Here is a 17,153-nt window from a genome sequence, read left to right as displayed (position 1 = left end):
AATTTTAAAAAGACGGATGGGTTGAATTTTGCTAAAGTTTTGAGTTGTGTAAAAAATTGACTCGGCAATACTTGAGTCTTGATCGAGCATCAACATGACTCGTACGTAACCGGACATTATATCTACATAGGGGTGAAAGTTTGGAATCCAAATCAAACCAAATAAAATTCGGTTTTGAAATTTTTAGCCCAAATTCAAATCATAATATTTATAATCTAAATTGTACCGAAACGAATTTTAAAATATCAATCTAAATTGAACCGAATAGACCGAATTGCACCGATTTATATATTTTGCACCGAAAATCAAATTTGCATGTATTGTTTCAAACTTATTCTTTCTAAATCTCCTAAATAGATATTAATAATTTTAAAGTTTTTAATTTAAACAAGTGAAAAACGTTTAACAAAAATCTAAAAATAAGGGCAAAAAAGTGAAACAAATCAAATGGATATAACATGCCTCTATGATTTTGGTTTTTTGGTTTTGTTGGACCCTAGACCGAGTCTAAATCGAACACCGAACTATAATTAAAATTCAGTCCAAACCAAACAAAATTTAAAATATAGTCAAACCAAATTACTTATTCGATTTGGTTTGGTTCGGTGTTTGATTTTTCACCAAGTTGATATGAGTTAGAGACTTATCGTGGCTCAAGCCGTATATGAACCAAATATCCAATTAAGAAGTTATTCTAATATAGAAAATCTTAGTCAATCACAATTATTTATAAATAATTATAAAAAGGCAAAAATAAAATCAATAAAATAATCAAAATAAAAACGAATTTAAATTTCTAATACAGAGAATAAAATCAACCTAAAATAATGGGTCATATAATTTATGGCACCTATTTTCTGATATAACAAGAACTTATAACATCATACTCTTTTCTGATACCTCATATTTATGTTTTCGTAGGAAAACTTTAGTATTTTGGAGATTTATTGTTATAGGAAATTGTTCCGACTGTGAAAAGAACAATTAAAACTTTTAACAAAGATGAAGAGAATGCTTTTTAAGGTTTATAGCGTAAATGAACTACTGAGGAGGTCAAATGAGAGCCGGAGAGGGGTCCTCCGGGGGTCCTCCTCCGATGATTAAGTCAGTAAGGGTTTTGAGATGATTGTTGATAAAGTATATAAGGAATTAGAGCTATTTCTGTAAGAGAGAATAATGTTTGGGTTTCCGTGTAAAAGTTACGTCCCCTTTGGTAATTCATGGCATCGTATATTTATAGTGGTGGGCCTTAAGAGTGGTTCCCAAAACCCTAATGGCGGTTTTGGTTTTTACCTTGAATGGAATCTTTTTCGAGATCAGTAGAGAGAGAAATATAATATTTTGTAAGCCTATGTGGCGTCCGGTGATTTGCTGGTCTATATACAATGGTCCCCACTTTCTGTCTTTTAGTATACTTACCTAGGTAGGGTATGAGGTAGGTGTGGTGTCTTGCCTTATACAAGTGTTGACAGCTTTTCTGAGTACAACTGCAGTTGTTTCTTGCCACGTCATCGTTTCCGTTGTTATCATTTTGCAGGGTTAACCATCCTACAGGTTTTTATGTTCTTCTACCTCTACCAGGGTCCTTTTGATATGCACTTGTTGCCTCTGTGCGTCTTGTTGTCTTGACTCTTAGAGCATCAGCAATGGGAGGGCTCCCCATATACCTCCATAAAATCTCTCTTCTTTTCATATTTTGTCACATCATTTTCCACTAACTTTTCTAATCTACCTCCACAAATTCTAATAACTTTTCTACAATGGTCAGCACCTCATTTACCTCCCCAAACACTATTTCATTTTCACATGGCCCACTTTTACTTTCTCACTCCTACTCATATATCATTATTTATTTTTTATTTAAAGATGAACTTAAAATATTTTAATTAATGATTAATTACACGTAATCAAAATTAAATAATTTATGATTAAATAATTTTAATTAATGATTAACTAAATTAATAAATAAATAATTTAATTTCGTTAATGAATGACAAATTTTTTTTAAATTACTATTTTCATTTTTAATTAACTTCGTTAGTTAACAATTAAGTTTTTATCAAAATTTTTAAAGTATTCATTTCCTGAAATATTAATTGAAAAACGTAAATTGAACAACTAATTAAATTCGTACATTAAATGAAAACTCGTACATTGAATGAAAAATAATACACATAATTAAACTGAACAACTAATTAAACTCGTACATTTGCACTACACATAATTTTTTTCAAGCATCATCATACCATCCTTGACAACGTTCCCATATATGCTCTACCAAGTGTCTTTGCAATGCATTATGAACTTGTCTATCCCAAACTTGTTCTCTTCTATGCATATATTGCTCCAACGTCAAATTATTATATTTGCCCGCTCGAACTTGGTAAGTTGTATTGCGTGGTTGAGAAGATGGTTCAGCAACATATTGAATATTATCTTGTTCGAATTCAGTTTTGTCCTTATAATTTCTGTATGTATCACGTTCATCTTCAACAATCATATTGTGAAGAATGATACATGCCAACATTATTTCCCATATTAAATCCTGATCCCAAATAAGAGATGGTCTTTGTATGATTGCAAATTGTGCTTGTAAAACTCCAAATGAACGTTTAACATCTTTCCTTACTTACTCTTGGCGTCTTGTAAACAACGTATATTTTTGGTTTGTTGGGAGTCGAATTGCAGGGATAAATGCAGTCCATTTTGGATATATACCATCTGTGAGGTAGTAATCGTTATTGTATGTGTTCCCATTTACATTATAAGTTACCTCAGGAGCTTTACCTTGATAAATATCATCAAAAACAGGAGACTTTTTCAAGACAGTTATGTCATTGGAAGTCCCAGGTGTTCAAAAAAAGCATGCCAAATCCACAAGTCACCGGAGGCCACAACTTCTAAGATGATTGTTGCATGCTTATTTCTTCCTTGATACAACCCTTTCCAACCTCTTGGGCAATTCTTCCATTCCCAGTGCATGCAATCTATACTGCCTAACATGCCTGGAAATCCCCTTCATTGACCGTCATGAAGTAGTCGTTGCAAATAAGTGACATTTAGCCTTTTCAAGTACACTTCTGTGTAGGCTTGTCTAATTGCTTGGACAAAATGGAGAAGACAACTTCTTGCAGTGCTTTCCCCAATCTTTATGTACTCATCAACTGCATCAGCACATGTTCCATATGCGAGCATCCTCAATGCGGCAGTACATTTTTGTATAGGAGACGCGCCTAGTTCCCCAAGCACATTTGGTCGTTGTTGAAAGTATGGATCTGTAGTTGTAACACCTTCAACGATCGACTCATACGGAATCTACGTCGAAACATAGATTCTAGATACAGTGGACGCTCAACAAAGTAGTCGTTCATAAGCCTTTCCTCGGCATCCCCACGTTTACAATCAATGAACTTCCTCTTCTTTTTTTTGAGCAAGTTTCCCACTGGACGTTGATTCAATATGCTTTTGGATAACGAATTGGATTATAAAATCTTCTTGTTCCTCAATACTCTGGTTCATAAGCATTATATTAAGTAACGCATTATTAAAAAAATCATCATCACCAGAGTAACTAGAAGAACTTGAAGAACTTGAAGAATTGTTATTGAGATTCATTTTGGTTTTTGATTGAATGTACATTATATGTTGTTATTGAGATTCAAATTATAGATGTCTTTTGAGAAGATTTCAATGTGTATAAGATAAAATTGCAATTTGCCAATTCAAAAGATAAGATTGTGTTGCAGAGATAAAATTCATTGCTGAAGATAAGATTGGGTTGCAGAGATAAGATTGTGTTGCAGAGATAAGATTCATTGCAGAAGATACGATTGGGTTGCAGACATAAAATTTCAGTGTGTAGAAAATAAGAGCTCAATATGCCAAATCATAAGAAAAGATTGCAATAAATAACATATTACAAACTAAAACACAAAGTACTAAAATTAAAGAAAACATATTACAAATAAACGATTACTAAAAAAAATTAAAAACATTTAGGTACAAACTCCTCTCTAAGCTTCTCTAGATATGCGATTTCCTCGTCAGTAAGAGTGATATTTTCATCTCCTTTTTCGTAAGTAACTTCCACGTTTGAAACCTTAACTTTTGCTTATGTTGTGTCTTTTGAAATTGCATAGCATTGTTTAATTTCTCATGAACCAAGTCTCTTCCACTATTAATCCTACTCATAGCGACATTTATCACATCCGTATCCGAGGAAGTGGAAATCCCCTTCATTTTTCTTTGTACCTTCACATTCTTCACTCCATTAGGCCTTGGTAATCCAACTTCATCACTTGATCTTTTAGAGCTATCAATAGTAAGATCGGTCGAATCTTGGCCTGGTCTTCATCTTGTACAATATTCAGTCAAATCAGCTACACAATGTTGAAAAATGAATTTCTTACCATATGCTTGTTCGAAGAGGAGTAATGTTGTCTGTTCCACGTCGTCAACATTCGTACCACTAGCTCGCATTCTTTCCGTCTCTCCCAATTGGGATATCCACTTTACAACATCACCATTAATTAGACCTCATCGACCTCTTATAGATTTTTCAGTTCTTTTTTGGATTAATTTGGTCGTTTTCTTACCTCATCATTGTAAATTTGTATTATTTTCTTCCATAATGTTGCTTTCGTTATATCAGTTCCAACTACTATATCACCTCAGCAATTATACAGCGAAAACAACACACAAATTTTCTTCACAAGATCATCTATCTCTGTTCACCTTTTCCTTTTCCATTTCTTTTCCTTTTCCTTTTCCTCTTCCTTTTCCTTTTGTTACTTCATTCTCAACCTCATCGTCAGCTAGCTGTTGAGTAGGAAACATTTCATCAAACCTTGATCTGTTGCTACTCCCATGTGCTCATGGGGTAGAAGGAGATTTGTCTTGGTTTTGTGATTGGAAAAGTATTGGTTGATTGTTTCCCAAATTTGAAGTGGTTTGATGATTAATAAAGTTGGAACTTTGAATGTTATTTTGATTTTGTGCTATATATTGCCTCATCATGATTTTAAATTCAAGAGTATTTATAAAATTTAGATCAAATTGAGGATTAGAGTAGGAATTTTGAATAATGTTTGGATTTTTTGGGTTGTTTGTATTTTGTGGGATATTTTGATATGGACGAAAATATGAATTTTGAGAGTTGTTGGGATTTTGTGGGTTATTTCCGTAATAAGGATGATTATTATCCATAATTATTATAAAAAATTAGAGTAAAAATTTAATTGTAAAAAATAAAGCAAAAAATTTAGAATTATAAAGAGAATTATAATACTTAGAGAAATAAGAAAAATAGAGATTTTTGAAAGTGTTGAAAATATTGCAAAATTGGTGTCAATTTATAGATAAAAAAAAATTATGACCGTTGGTATAATTGATTTATTTATTTGATTTGAATTTGTTTTAAAAAAAGCAAAAAACTCATTTATAGTGTTTAAAAATTTGAAAAATAAAGCCGTACAAGTTGTTGCCAAGTGGCGAAATATTATAGGAAGGAGCAAAATTTGATTTGCTTTTGCAGGTGGACGTTAACATTTTGCGGTCCTTTTTTAATTGGACCCCATTTTACAGGAGGAAGATGGCATGGCATTGGGAAGTAAACTTAGTTCCTATTAATAATTAGGAACTAAAAAAGGCGTCAAAGCCGATGCTCTTAGCTGGGGATCAGGTTTGATCCTCCAAGGAACTAAGTTGTTTTTCCCAGGGAGCCAGTGTAATATTTGAGAAATTAATAATTTAAGACGAGTGAATTTAAGAGAACTATTAGTGCAAGAATGACCTTAAATATACATAACATAGACCATGGTCATTCTCAATTTAAATTCTTTCTTTTTCTTTTTTTTTTCTTTCCCTTTTCTTTTAATGTGATAAATAAATAAATAAAGAAAAAAAAACCCCTCCTTTCTCTTTCTCTCATTCGAATGAACCCAAAGGAAAAAAAAATCAGGCATTTATGTTCTTCCTCTTGAATCAACTGCATCAAACTCCATTCATCTTCTTCATCAACACTAACTTTTCGAACCTTAATTTCATGATTTTCAAGAACTAAAACAACAATGGCTTCCTTCTCAAGCCATTCAAAACCTTTCCCTTCTCATTCCTATCCTTCTTTGTCTTCAATTTTGAAAGGAAAACAAAGCTCTAATCCATCTTCCTCATTTGATTTTCGAAGGAAAGCAGAGCCCTAATCCATTTGAAGCAACAGCAGGTATATCCATCTTTCTTCTTTCTCTGATTTTCGAATTGAACAGCTTACCCATATATTTTTCTTCCTTTCTTCTTCCTTGGTTCAAGATAACGGTAATGGCGTTTTTGTTTAACGCTAATAGTTGATTCTTGTAAACACAACGACAAGCAACATCCGTTCATTTGTGACCAGCCTTGATTCTTCCACGTTGTGAGTTTCGAAAGAAGCAAACCGCAGAACCTTGTTCCCAAAGTCTGATTTCTGAGCGACATTACCTTCTTTGAGTTTCAATTGCCGCCATTTTATTGAGGTAGTAAATAAATTTATGATCTCTGTGCTTTTGATGATTGTTTTTACATATCTTATTATCAATTTGCAAGCATCTTTGCATCTTTTCTTCTTGAATTATTTTATTCTTCTATTCCTATTGTTATCCTTATGAACCATTACCACAATGTTTGACAATAATAAAAGGGATGGGCTTATGTAGATGATATTAATTTTATGGATATCAAGATTATGAGTTGTATTGGGAAACATTGGTTATTGATAAAATATTGGATTAGCTGATATTCTTGAAGAGATTATTAGATTCTTTAGATGATTATTGACATTGGTTTAAATGTAGACCTTTGTGTTTAATTAGAAATGCTAAAACAAGAGTTTTGGTTAAGCTTAAGTTTAGGAGGAGATGTAATAAGTTATGTGTTAGTAAAGTTGTACCGAACGCTCTTGAGTTATGTTATGATCTTGTTATTCTTCAGGAAACGATTTCTCTGCGTGCTCTTTCTAGTTGATAGCTGCGAATCGATCACGGCTCTTTGAAGCGTCTTGTTGTTGAGTAGTAGCAGTTCCTTAAAGGGTCTGATCAGACTACATTCTTGAAAATAAACTTTTTACTAAAGCTCTTTTGAATTGGAAATTGTTGAGACAAATGTTGTTGTGAATGTTTATGCTGATATTATGATATGGTCAACGGATCGGGCTTGTGAGCTAGTCATTGACAGAGTTGAGGAACATTGTTCCCTGCTCCCTGTTTTGAAGCGAATTGTTATTGAGATATTGACGAGCTTCACCCGAGAGCGACATAGCCTTAGAGCTATGGGGCACCTCTCAAACTAGACTCCATGTGCGCACATAGATCTAGGGAATTGATGTTGCTTTTAAACCTATGATTTGAATTACTGTGTTTTGTTGTTTTGGATTGTTACTTCTCATTCAGTTTGATCTGATCCTCTGTTGTTTCCATCTTTTAGTTTGATTACAAATTCGAAACCGGTTGGGAACGATGGGTTAGCGGTGATTGAATAGCGTTCTAAGGATGTATATTGCGTTGAGCACGTGGGAATTTGTAGTTTTGTATTAGGTTTTTGGATAAATGTATATTAGTCTTGGTTGTGTTGGTTATATTGGAATCTAAGTGAATTGTATGATTACTTATGTTTTAGTTAGATGTTTGGTTTGAGAATTAGCTGAGTTAGTTACGTTGAAAAGCTGGTGTCCCCTTTGCTCAAGTTTTGAAAGTGTGATTTCAGTTTCTTGGGAAACGAACCCAGTGATGATCCTATTTACTCAGTTAATAGTAAGTCGGGTTGTTACAGCCAGGACCTCTGAAGGGGTCCTAGTTGCTTCGTCATATCCTTTGTTCATGATAGTGATTGAGTTTTCTCCCCTTTTAGGATCTTGGGATTAGGGATCCTGTTTCAGTAAATACAGAAATAAAGTTTAAAATTTAATTTTTGAGTCAAGATTTCATGAGGCTAATATTGGTTTGGGGATAAGGGCGTTTATTTATTGTTCGAAAAACAATTTGAATTAAGATTTTAAAAGGAAATTTTAGAAGTTTAATTTTGATGAAAGATTAGGGGAGATTTAATTTTGCATATCAAATATTTTTTAATTGGAATAAAAGTTAATATTTAGATATTAATTTCACATAACAAGTTGATAATTTTAGTTTTGATGGAGAATTTTTTAAAAATTTATCTTTGTATATTAAATGCTTTGCATTTGAGATAAGAATAATTTTTGGAGTTTTTTTATTTTGGATGGAAAATCTTGATAGATTTAATTTTTATATCAAAATTTTTTGCTTGTGAAATAGAAAATATATTTTATTTAATTTTGAATGATGGTTATGGTATTTTATTTGAGATGAAAATTTTTGAATATTCAAATTTTACATATCAAATAATGTAAAATCTTCCTGTTTAAAATATACTATTTTGGAGAGAGAAATTTGTTTAAGATTTCATGACATATATAAATGATAAAATATATCAATGTGAGATTTCGTTAGATTTCGTTAAAGAACAAATGAAAATAGAGGGAGTAATCATCAATCAATCAATAAAATATATTAATGAAGAAACGACTTGGGACACATGTCACATTCTCATAAAAAAAAATTTCCACCTTTTTTTATTTATTATGAAAACTTTTGATGATTGACTTGATATTTAAGAAAACAATTAACTCATTAAAAATATAATATTTTTTAATTGACTATAAATATACTTTCTTATATAAACCTATGATTTTTTTTTATCCCAAATTATAAATAAAATTAAAGTTTGATTCATTCAGAAGTGACCAACCAAAAAAGACTAAATTTGAATAATTTGATTTTCTATTTTCATATACACAATCTTAAGTCTTAAGCTCAAAATTTATATTATATTTTATATTTAGTATATCCTTTATTATTCTTTCAAAAATGTTTTATAATCATACATGATAATAGTCTACAAATTAGATTAAAATATAATATATCGATGAAAAATTTAAAATATTTTAATGATGGGATCATGGGAAAAAGAATAATTTTTTATAATAAACAAAGTATTCTATTGCATGTTAATTTTATAGTAATTAAAATTTAATAAAAACTATTGGCGAGGTTTTTTGACTTACTTGGGGTGATTTCATCAATATAATATAGCTTAAAGATAATCAATTTGATAAAATTTGGAAAATTCCATGCGGTAACCTTGAATTTTCGGGTTTTCCACGTGTTAGACAAACCTTTTTTAAATCCACGTGGTGACCCTGACCTTCTAATTTTTCCACGTGATAGACAAAAGAAAAGTCTTTTTGTTAACTTTACACTATTTTTATCAATGTAATAAAAGGTTTTTCAAAAAAAAAACATCGTGATCATAATTAATGATGTACTTTGATATCCAGTCGAAATAATTACTTAAAAATTTAACCAAAAATTTAACGTTTAGTTTACCTCAAAGAAAGTTGAAAGATCAAGGTCACCATGCGAATTTAAAAAAACATTTGTGGAAAATCCAAAAATTCAAGGTCACCACGTGGAGTTTACCATAAAATTTTATTAATTGATGGTAATTTTTTGTCTATTTTTCACATATATGCTTTGAATATAATTGTAAAATAAATTATTTCTTCGCTTTAACAATTATATTGTTATAACAAATGCAAAGATTTAACGATTAAGTTTATATTGTAAATGAATTAATTTATAAATTAATATTAAATATATTTATATAATTATACATTTATCATATCCGTATTTTAGACGGAAATCTATCTAGTAAGGAGATAATATTTGAATTTTTCACAAATGTATTAATATTGTACTAGTTCAAATAAAAGTTTAATGCAAACAATTGTATCTTAATTTCAACTAATATTTTCAAATTTCAAATTTAGCATAGTCTATCATGAATTTTATTCCAACTTAATATACTCCGTCTACAGTTAAACTAGATCAAAAATAAAAGGAACGTAAGATGTTTCAAGTCGATTTGAACTCGAAAACTGTATACGTTAACTGAATTCAACCCACACCTTTGCGGCTTTGTCATATGTAATAAGATTGTATTAGTTAAAATAAAAGTTTGATGTAAACATTTTATCTTAATTCCATCCTAAATTTCTAATCCATGATATTAAATTAATTTGAATTTAGCATAGTTTATCAAGAACTTTAATCCAACATAATATGTGCCGTCTAAAACTAACCAAAATCTAAAACTCAACTGAAAACCCAATCTCTCAAATAAACTTATAGAACATTTTAAAATTTATCGGTTGCATCAGTTTTCGATCGGTTATGTTTGATCTTTCGGGTCTTGATTTTATTCTCATCATTATAAAATAGGTAAAAGCTACCATGTAATTTTTTTCTGAAATTAAAAATTTAGTTTTTCTTATTATCTTTGGTCCATAATAACTTTTTTTCTAAAAAAAATTGAATATAAAGTAAAAAAATAAATATCAATGAAATAATAGATTATAACTAGAATATATTTATGCATAACTCAAAATTCAATAAATTTTAGAAACATGACGGAATCAAATTTGATTTGATTTTATACTTTGGCCAAAATTTGACATGTCAATAATAAATGTGAATTTTAAAGTGAAATTCATTAATTAATTAATTTAGCATTTATTCTGTCTATCCCACTAAAATTTTCAAAGTAAATTTGGTGAGCAATTTTTTAAATGTCCTATTTGAGTTTGGCACGCATATTTAAAAAGAGAAGGGATCATGACAAATGTAGATACTCATGTGGTAGTTAAAGTGTTTAAGATAAATTGTAAAGTTAATAGGGGTATTTTGTAATAAAATAGAATTCATAAGGACATTGGTAAAAAAAAATAAAAAAAAAAAAAACTTTACTTTAAATAGAAAAAGAATAAAAAGGGTAAATTTACCAAATAAGAAAATGTGACATATATAAAGAATAGTGTGGATGAGTTGAATATAAAAGTTACATTTTAGATTAGCAACAAAATTGTGTAGATTAGTCCAATATATAAGTTAAATTTTTGGATTAAAAGCAAAGAAATAATATGAATGATGACAAAAATAAAAATAAAATAAATTTGGTGAAGTAAACTAAAATGAAAATTTAAAAAATTTTTGTAGAAGAGAAAAAAATTTAATGTCTAATTGTGCATTGGAATGATAAACAAAATATGCACAATCGAAAAGGAAAGCAAAAATAGACAAATGTTTCATCAATCTGATGAGAATTGTCCCTTTGAAAATTGGTTAAAAATTTAGAAAAGTGAATAAAATTGTATTTAATAAAATAGTGGAAAAATATAAGGATGATGAAAATATAACTCAAATAAAAAAAATAAAGAATAAGTATTGGTTGAGGACTAAAAATGAAAATAAATGAAATTTTAAGTGAGAAATAAAAAGGAAAACTAAAAACATAGAGAAAGTGGGAGGAAGCAAACACAAGAAACACACAACACAAAGCAGTAACTTTTTGGAAGTCCCACTGCTCTTCCCGATCAACCCACCCACACGAGCGGATTTGGATTTCTGCCCAAAACAACCAAACAAATCTTATTTAAAGGCTACTACTGAAACTACTCCAATGTCTTTCCATAAAATCACTACTTTAACATGTGTGTCATCTTCAATTTCCAAGGCACGGTTTTTCATCATGTTCCACTTCGAAATTCACGTATATTACTCCTTCTCATTCAATTAGGATCAAAGAGCTAGCTATGTTGTGTTTTTATAAAGGAAAATTAGGATAATTTTTAATAAATGCTATCATAAGAAAAAATAAATTAGTTTTAATAATTATGAGATATTGTTATAAAATAGAAATAATTCAAAAATGGGACATAACTGATTAGAAACCTATTAATATTCCCTTTAATTCAAAAAATAGTCTCAATTATAAATAGAGTAAAAATGACGATTAGTGTTTAAAAAAATAATCTTAATGTCCCATTATTTTTGCATTAAAGGCAACTGGTGAAAAAACTAAATAAGTGGTAATTCGTGGAGAAGTGGGAGAAAAGTGTAGATCGATAAGATAAAAAGATAAGTTAAATATGTGGATTATAATAATAAAAAAAAGAGTTGATCATGGTTAAAAATAGACATAGCCCCAAGTATAAATACGGTAAAAATGAATTTCATATGATAAAAAATTCTAAAAAGTTAATATTATAAAAATATGCATTAAGACGAATCAAATAAGATTTTTTATAATTATGTTTTACATTATAGATGGAGAAATATATGCCAAATAAAATAAGTTAATAAACAATGGTTAATACAAAAATTGTAGCAACTATTAAAATCCCATAAAAGTATGTGTTAGCTAGCCCACTCTATGTTGTTAAAGGAATAACAAAAAGATAAAAATAATATTGCTCGTCTTGTATGAGATCGTCTCACCATGAGATAGACCTATATAATTAGCCCTTTTTTTAATTGATTACTTTAAGAATTTCGTTGATCATTTTAAAGTTATAAGTAATCACTCAAACACTATAAAAAAGTAAATATTGTAAAATTGTAAGTGATTACTTTAATGTTACAAGTGATCACTTTAAGACAAAAAATATAAATTGAGTCGACCCAATAAAAATAGTTTCACCTTAAGACCGTCAAGTGAAAATAATATTAATAATAAATGTAAAAAAAAAAAGGTGAAAAGAGAATTAGTTAAATAGCGAAAGGGGAAGGAGAAGCAAAGAGGGCGTGTGGGTTCTAAAAAAGATCTCAAAACGAGGAGTCTGACTTGAAGACTGACATACAAAGACAAAAACTCAACAATAACTGTGCCTATTTTCGAATTTCCCAATTGCAATACAATCGTGTGCCATCTTTATTTTCTCTCCTTTTTCTCTTATTATTACTACTTCTATTCATCTCTTTTTCCCACTTCTCACTTCTCATCATTCAACCGTTCCTTCATTTTTTTCCTCTCTTTTCTGTTCATCTTCTATATTTTTATTTTTATAACATGAAAGATTTGAACATTAAAACAAGTATTTCCCCTGTTCTTGATCTTTGTTTATCTGCTAAACAAATTACAAATCTGGATCTTTCTCAAACCCAAAATGGGTCGTCACATTCACTCCCAAAAACAAATAAACTATGTTCTAGAGGCCATTGGAGACCTGCTGAAGATGATAAACTTAAACAACTTGTTCTTCAGTTTGGCCCTCAGAATTGGAATTTAATTGCTCTGAATCTTCAGGGCAGATCTGGTAATCATTTTTTTCATTCTTACTCACATTCTCTTCTTATCACTTTTAATTCATTGCCCCTTTGTTGTTAAAACACACTTGCAAAAATTATCAAATAAAAAAAATTAAATGTAATTAATTTTGTCTGATGGTGAAAACATTTAGTTTTTTTAACATGGGTTTTTGAAATTATTTACAGTATTTTTATGTCCAATTTATATCATAAAACTTAGTTTTTTTTAATATATTTAAAAAAGATTTTGTATAATTAAATTGTATGGTGTAAATGAAAAGGACGGAAAATATTAAATTAGTTGATTTGTTGCAGAACAAAATTTGTTGGGTTGCAGTTTGTTAGTTACCTAATTTAAAATATGAGCATTAATGTTATTTGTTTTATAAAAGTAAGAGCAGTTTGGTACTAACATGCAGTTTCTTAACTATTTGAAACCCATTTTTTGAAAAAAAAAAAATAAAAGAGGTTAAACATGCACAATATTTGGGACTAAACTATAAGGTTTTAAAAAGTCTTAAAAATATTCTATCTTTAAGGATAGAGAATTTAATTAAATTTAATTAATGTTTTTTTAAAATATTTAAAAGATAAAATATGTTTATGTGAGATATGGTTAGATTTATTTTAATTTTATGTGTTTATGTTTGAGTAATGTAATTAATTAGTGAATGAATTATGCAGGGAAAAGTTGTAGATTAAGATGGTACAATCAATTAGATCCAAAAATAAACAAGACGGCATTTACGGAAGAGGAAGAAGAAAGACTAAAAGAAGCACATAGAATGTATGGAAATAAATGGGCAATTATAGCTAGACTATTCCCTGGTAGAACTGACAATGCTGTTAAGAACCATTGGCATGTTATGAATGCTAGAGTTGAGAGAGAAAAATCATGCTTTTTCTCTAGAAACAGAATTTCTAATATTAAAATCAAACATCATAATCATAATAATATTATGATGATCATGAAAAAGCAAAAGATTATTAGTAAGGAAAATACAGGAAGTGGGGGTGAATCTAGTACTACTATTTCAAGCACAATTAATAATAATAATAATAATAATAATAATAATAATAATAATAATAATAATAATAATGTGGAGTGCAATAATTGTAAAGAATTATCAGGTGGTTCTACAACATCTACTCATCTTACTCTTTCCATAAATTCTCCCTTGGATGGGAATGGGAATGGGAAATTGGGGAATGGGAAAGGGAAATTGGGGAATGGGAATGGGAAATTGGGGAAAGGGAATGAGAGGAAAACAGTTTTAGATGGGAGTCAGCAACAACACTTACACCACCAACCATGCAGTTCTGACCGTCAAAAGGGTACTTTTTCTTTCTAACTTCTTTTGTCTTTTTATTGAATTTTTTTTTATTTTTTTTTTGTATTTATAGTATAAAGTTTCCCTTAAGGGTATCCTAAGTTGTTTGTTCACGTTACTATTTTGGATCCAGTACACATCACCAGATTAGTGTTCTAAGATATATAATAATTTATAATAATAATAATCACATTTATTAATTATAGAACTCCTTTATTAATTAATTAATTAATTTAGTTAGTGGGTTTATATTTAATTTAATATTTTGAGGTGATCTATATTTGCATAAGAAAACATTCTTTTGAGTTATGTTGTGTTGTCCTTTTGGTCTTATTATAAGTTAGTGTGAAACTAAAATGGAGTACTTAATAATTTTGAAGAAGACAACATAGAAATTTTCTAATATACTATGTATATGTATAAGTTATACAGTATAACTATGTATTTATCTTAATTACACATGCTATTTTCAAAGCTTTATATGAAATATATACTATTCTATTCCAATTAAATAGCCGTATTTTCTTACGGCAGGAAGCCTACAAATTTGTATAAAGAGAGGTACAAAATAAACCCTAGGTCCTCTCGTCCCATATCACACACAATAAAGTTGAATAACCTAGTCATTATTATAAGTCCGGTAAACTTGACCTGATCGCTGATCTGATCTAAGCGTATTTCAAAATAATTGTGTTTAGGTTGATATTTTTAACCCAATTAATTAAATTGGTCAATTCGGCCTAATCTGTTTATGAAATAGTTATGTTAAAGTGAAAATTTCAAATTTGAGACAAATCTGTATAATCCATTTGATTAAACAAATTAAATTCGAGTTAACTAATTAAATATAATAGGAACATAATTCATTTAACACAAATTCTTATGAGAGACCATCTCTAATTGGGCCAATTCATTATATATTTTTTTGAAATATTGTAAGTAGATATTAAAAATAATATAAGGAGATATTTAAGATATTGTAAGTAGACATTAAGGATATGATAAGTAAGTATTAAAAATATAATAAGTAGGCATTAAGTTTTAATGCGTTGGGCCTGAGAGATGTCTTTTAAAAAGACGGTATCTCAAAAGACTAGATGTTCATTTAATATTTTCTTATTTTTCATAATAGATACAATTTAAACAAATTATATACGAAAAGTTTACAATGGATGCTTAAAGAATAAAATGTAGTCAATATTAAAAATCATACCTTAAAAGCAAAACAAAAGAATCTCTAAACGAGTTAAATGAGACAAAATCAAATCGACTGAATCTATAGCAGATAGATTAGGTAAGGGTTGTGATTTTCGATCTATTTAATTAAATGGGTTAGGTTTAAGAAAAAAGAAATAATAATTTGTTTATATATGACCTAATCTCTTTGATTTGTTTGACAATGTAGTGCACACATGTGAGTTTATGCTTGTTGGATTATCCATCTTAGCTTACACATAAAATAAAAGCAAATATCTTGGTACCCAATGCTAATATTGTGAGTTTTATGCTAGTCATTATTAGAGTATTATTTATATATTTGTTACAACTAAATAAGGAGAAAGCATATATATTATCAAAGTAGGCAATGGATGAATGTGAGATAGTGTTAGTATCCAGTGGCCAATGCTAATATAGTGGAATGGGAAATGCAGGCACAATTCAGGAAAGCATGTGGGAATCATCAAGAAATAAGTATGGGAACAAAGATGAAGCTATGGAGATAATCACGTTTAAGGAATTATCCGATTCCAACTCAGAAGCCTCAGGAATTGTTGACTCGGTTGTTAATAGTGGGTACTTTGAGTCTTACTGTCCTACTAAAAATGGAAAACTTATTAACATTACTTTCTTTGATTTTTTAGGGTTGGAACCCACTTCATTTAGTTAGTTATTACTCATTAATTCTTCTTATTGTGGGTAATAATTATTATATCAATTAAGAATTATTTTAGATCTTAAAGAGGGAGGCATAAATATATGTATTTGCTAGTTCATGGTTTTAGACTTTTAGTAATTAGTTTTATTATATATTATGTATAGTCAGTTTTTAAGTTACAAGACAAGAAAAGCAAATAGAGAACAATTTTCCTTTTATGTTCATTTGGGGTTTTGGGTTACTATGTGTTAAGTGTTTGGTTTATAGGGTGCCTTGAAGAGTTTTAAGGGTCAAGGATTAGCTTCACAACCCCATTAGGAACAATTGGTTACTATGAGTTATATCTAAATGATATGCTTGTTGCTTGTAATTAAGGATCTAAAAAATGCAAAGAAGATACTTGGTATGGAGATTTTTAGAGATAGGAGTAATGGGTTCTTGTATCTTATTCAAAAGACATACATTGAGAAGGTGTTTAAATAAGCTCTCGTTGGACAACTAATAATATATTTATACTATACTTATACGAATAATAATATATTTATTACATAATAATACTACACTAATCAAAAATAACTGTCAAAATTGAATCGTGAAATCGTATCGTAAAATCGACGGATTCTACCAAATACGACTAATACTTTATTAATATTACACTAATACGACTAATACTATGCTAATATAACTAATAATAAACAAATATTGCACTAATACAATTAATTATACTAATCATGAGAACAATCTCCCTTTATG

The 17,153-nt window shown here is 29.2% G+C and overlaps 1 protein-coding gene and 1 pseudogene across 1 annotated transcript; one reads left to right on the top strand and one right to left on the bottom strand.

Annotated features, from left to right (window-relative positions):
- Window positions 1-2,230: 2,230 nt before the first annotated feature.
- On the bottom strand, window positions 2,231-3,639 carry LOC130818490 (uncharacterized; annotated as a pseudogene).
- A 9,157-nt stretch (window positions 3,640-12,796) lies between these two features.
- Window positions 12,797-16,890, top strand: LOC130818728 (uncharacterized). The gene is made up of 3 exons (XM_057684911.1): window positions 12,797-13,201; window positions 13,878-14,528; window positions 16,177-16,890. Exons 1-3 carry the CDS (start codon window positions 12,955-12,957, stop codon window positions 16,410-16,412), a joined length of 1,134 nt encoding a protein of 377 aa, XP_057540894.1. The 5' UTR covers window positions 12,797-12,954; the 3' UTR covers window positions 16,413-16,890.
- The last annotated feature ends 263 nt before the right edge of the window (window positions 16,891-17,153 follow it).

Source organism: Amaranthus tricolor, chromosome 7, assembly GCF_026212465.1.
Source record: "Amaranthus tricolor cultivar Red isolate AtriRed21 chromosome 7, ASM2621246v1, whole genome shotgun sequence".
In the NCBI taxonomy this organism is placed as follows: domain Eukaryota; kingdom Viridiplantae; phylum Streptophyta; class Magnoliopsida; order Caryophyllales; family Amaranthaceae; genus Amaranthus; species Amaranthus tricolor.
The sequence above is the reverse complement of the archived record's forward strand: the minus strand, read 5'-3'. Positions and strand labels throughout refer to the sequence as shown.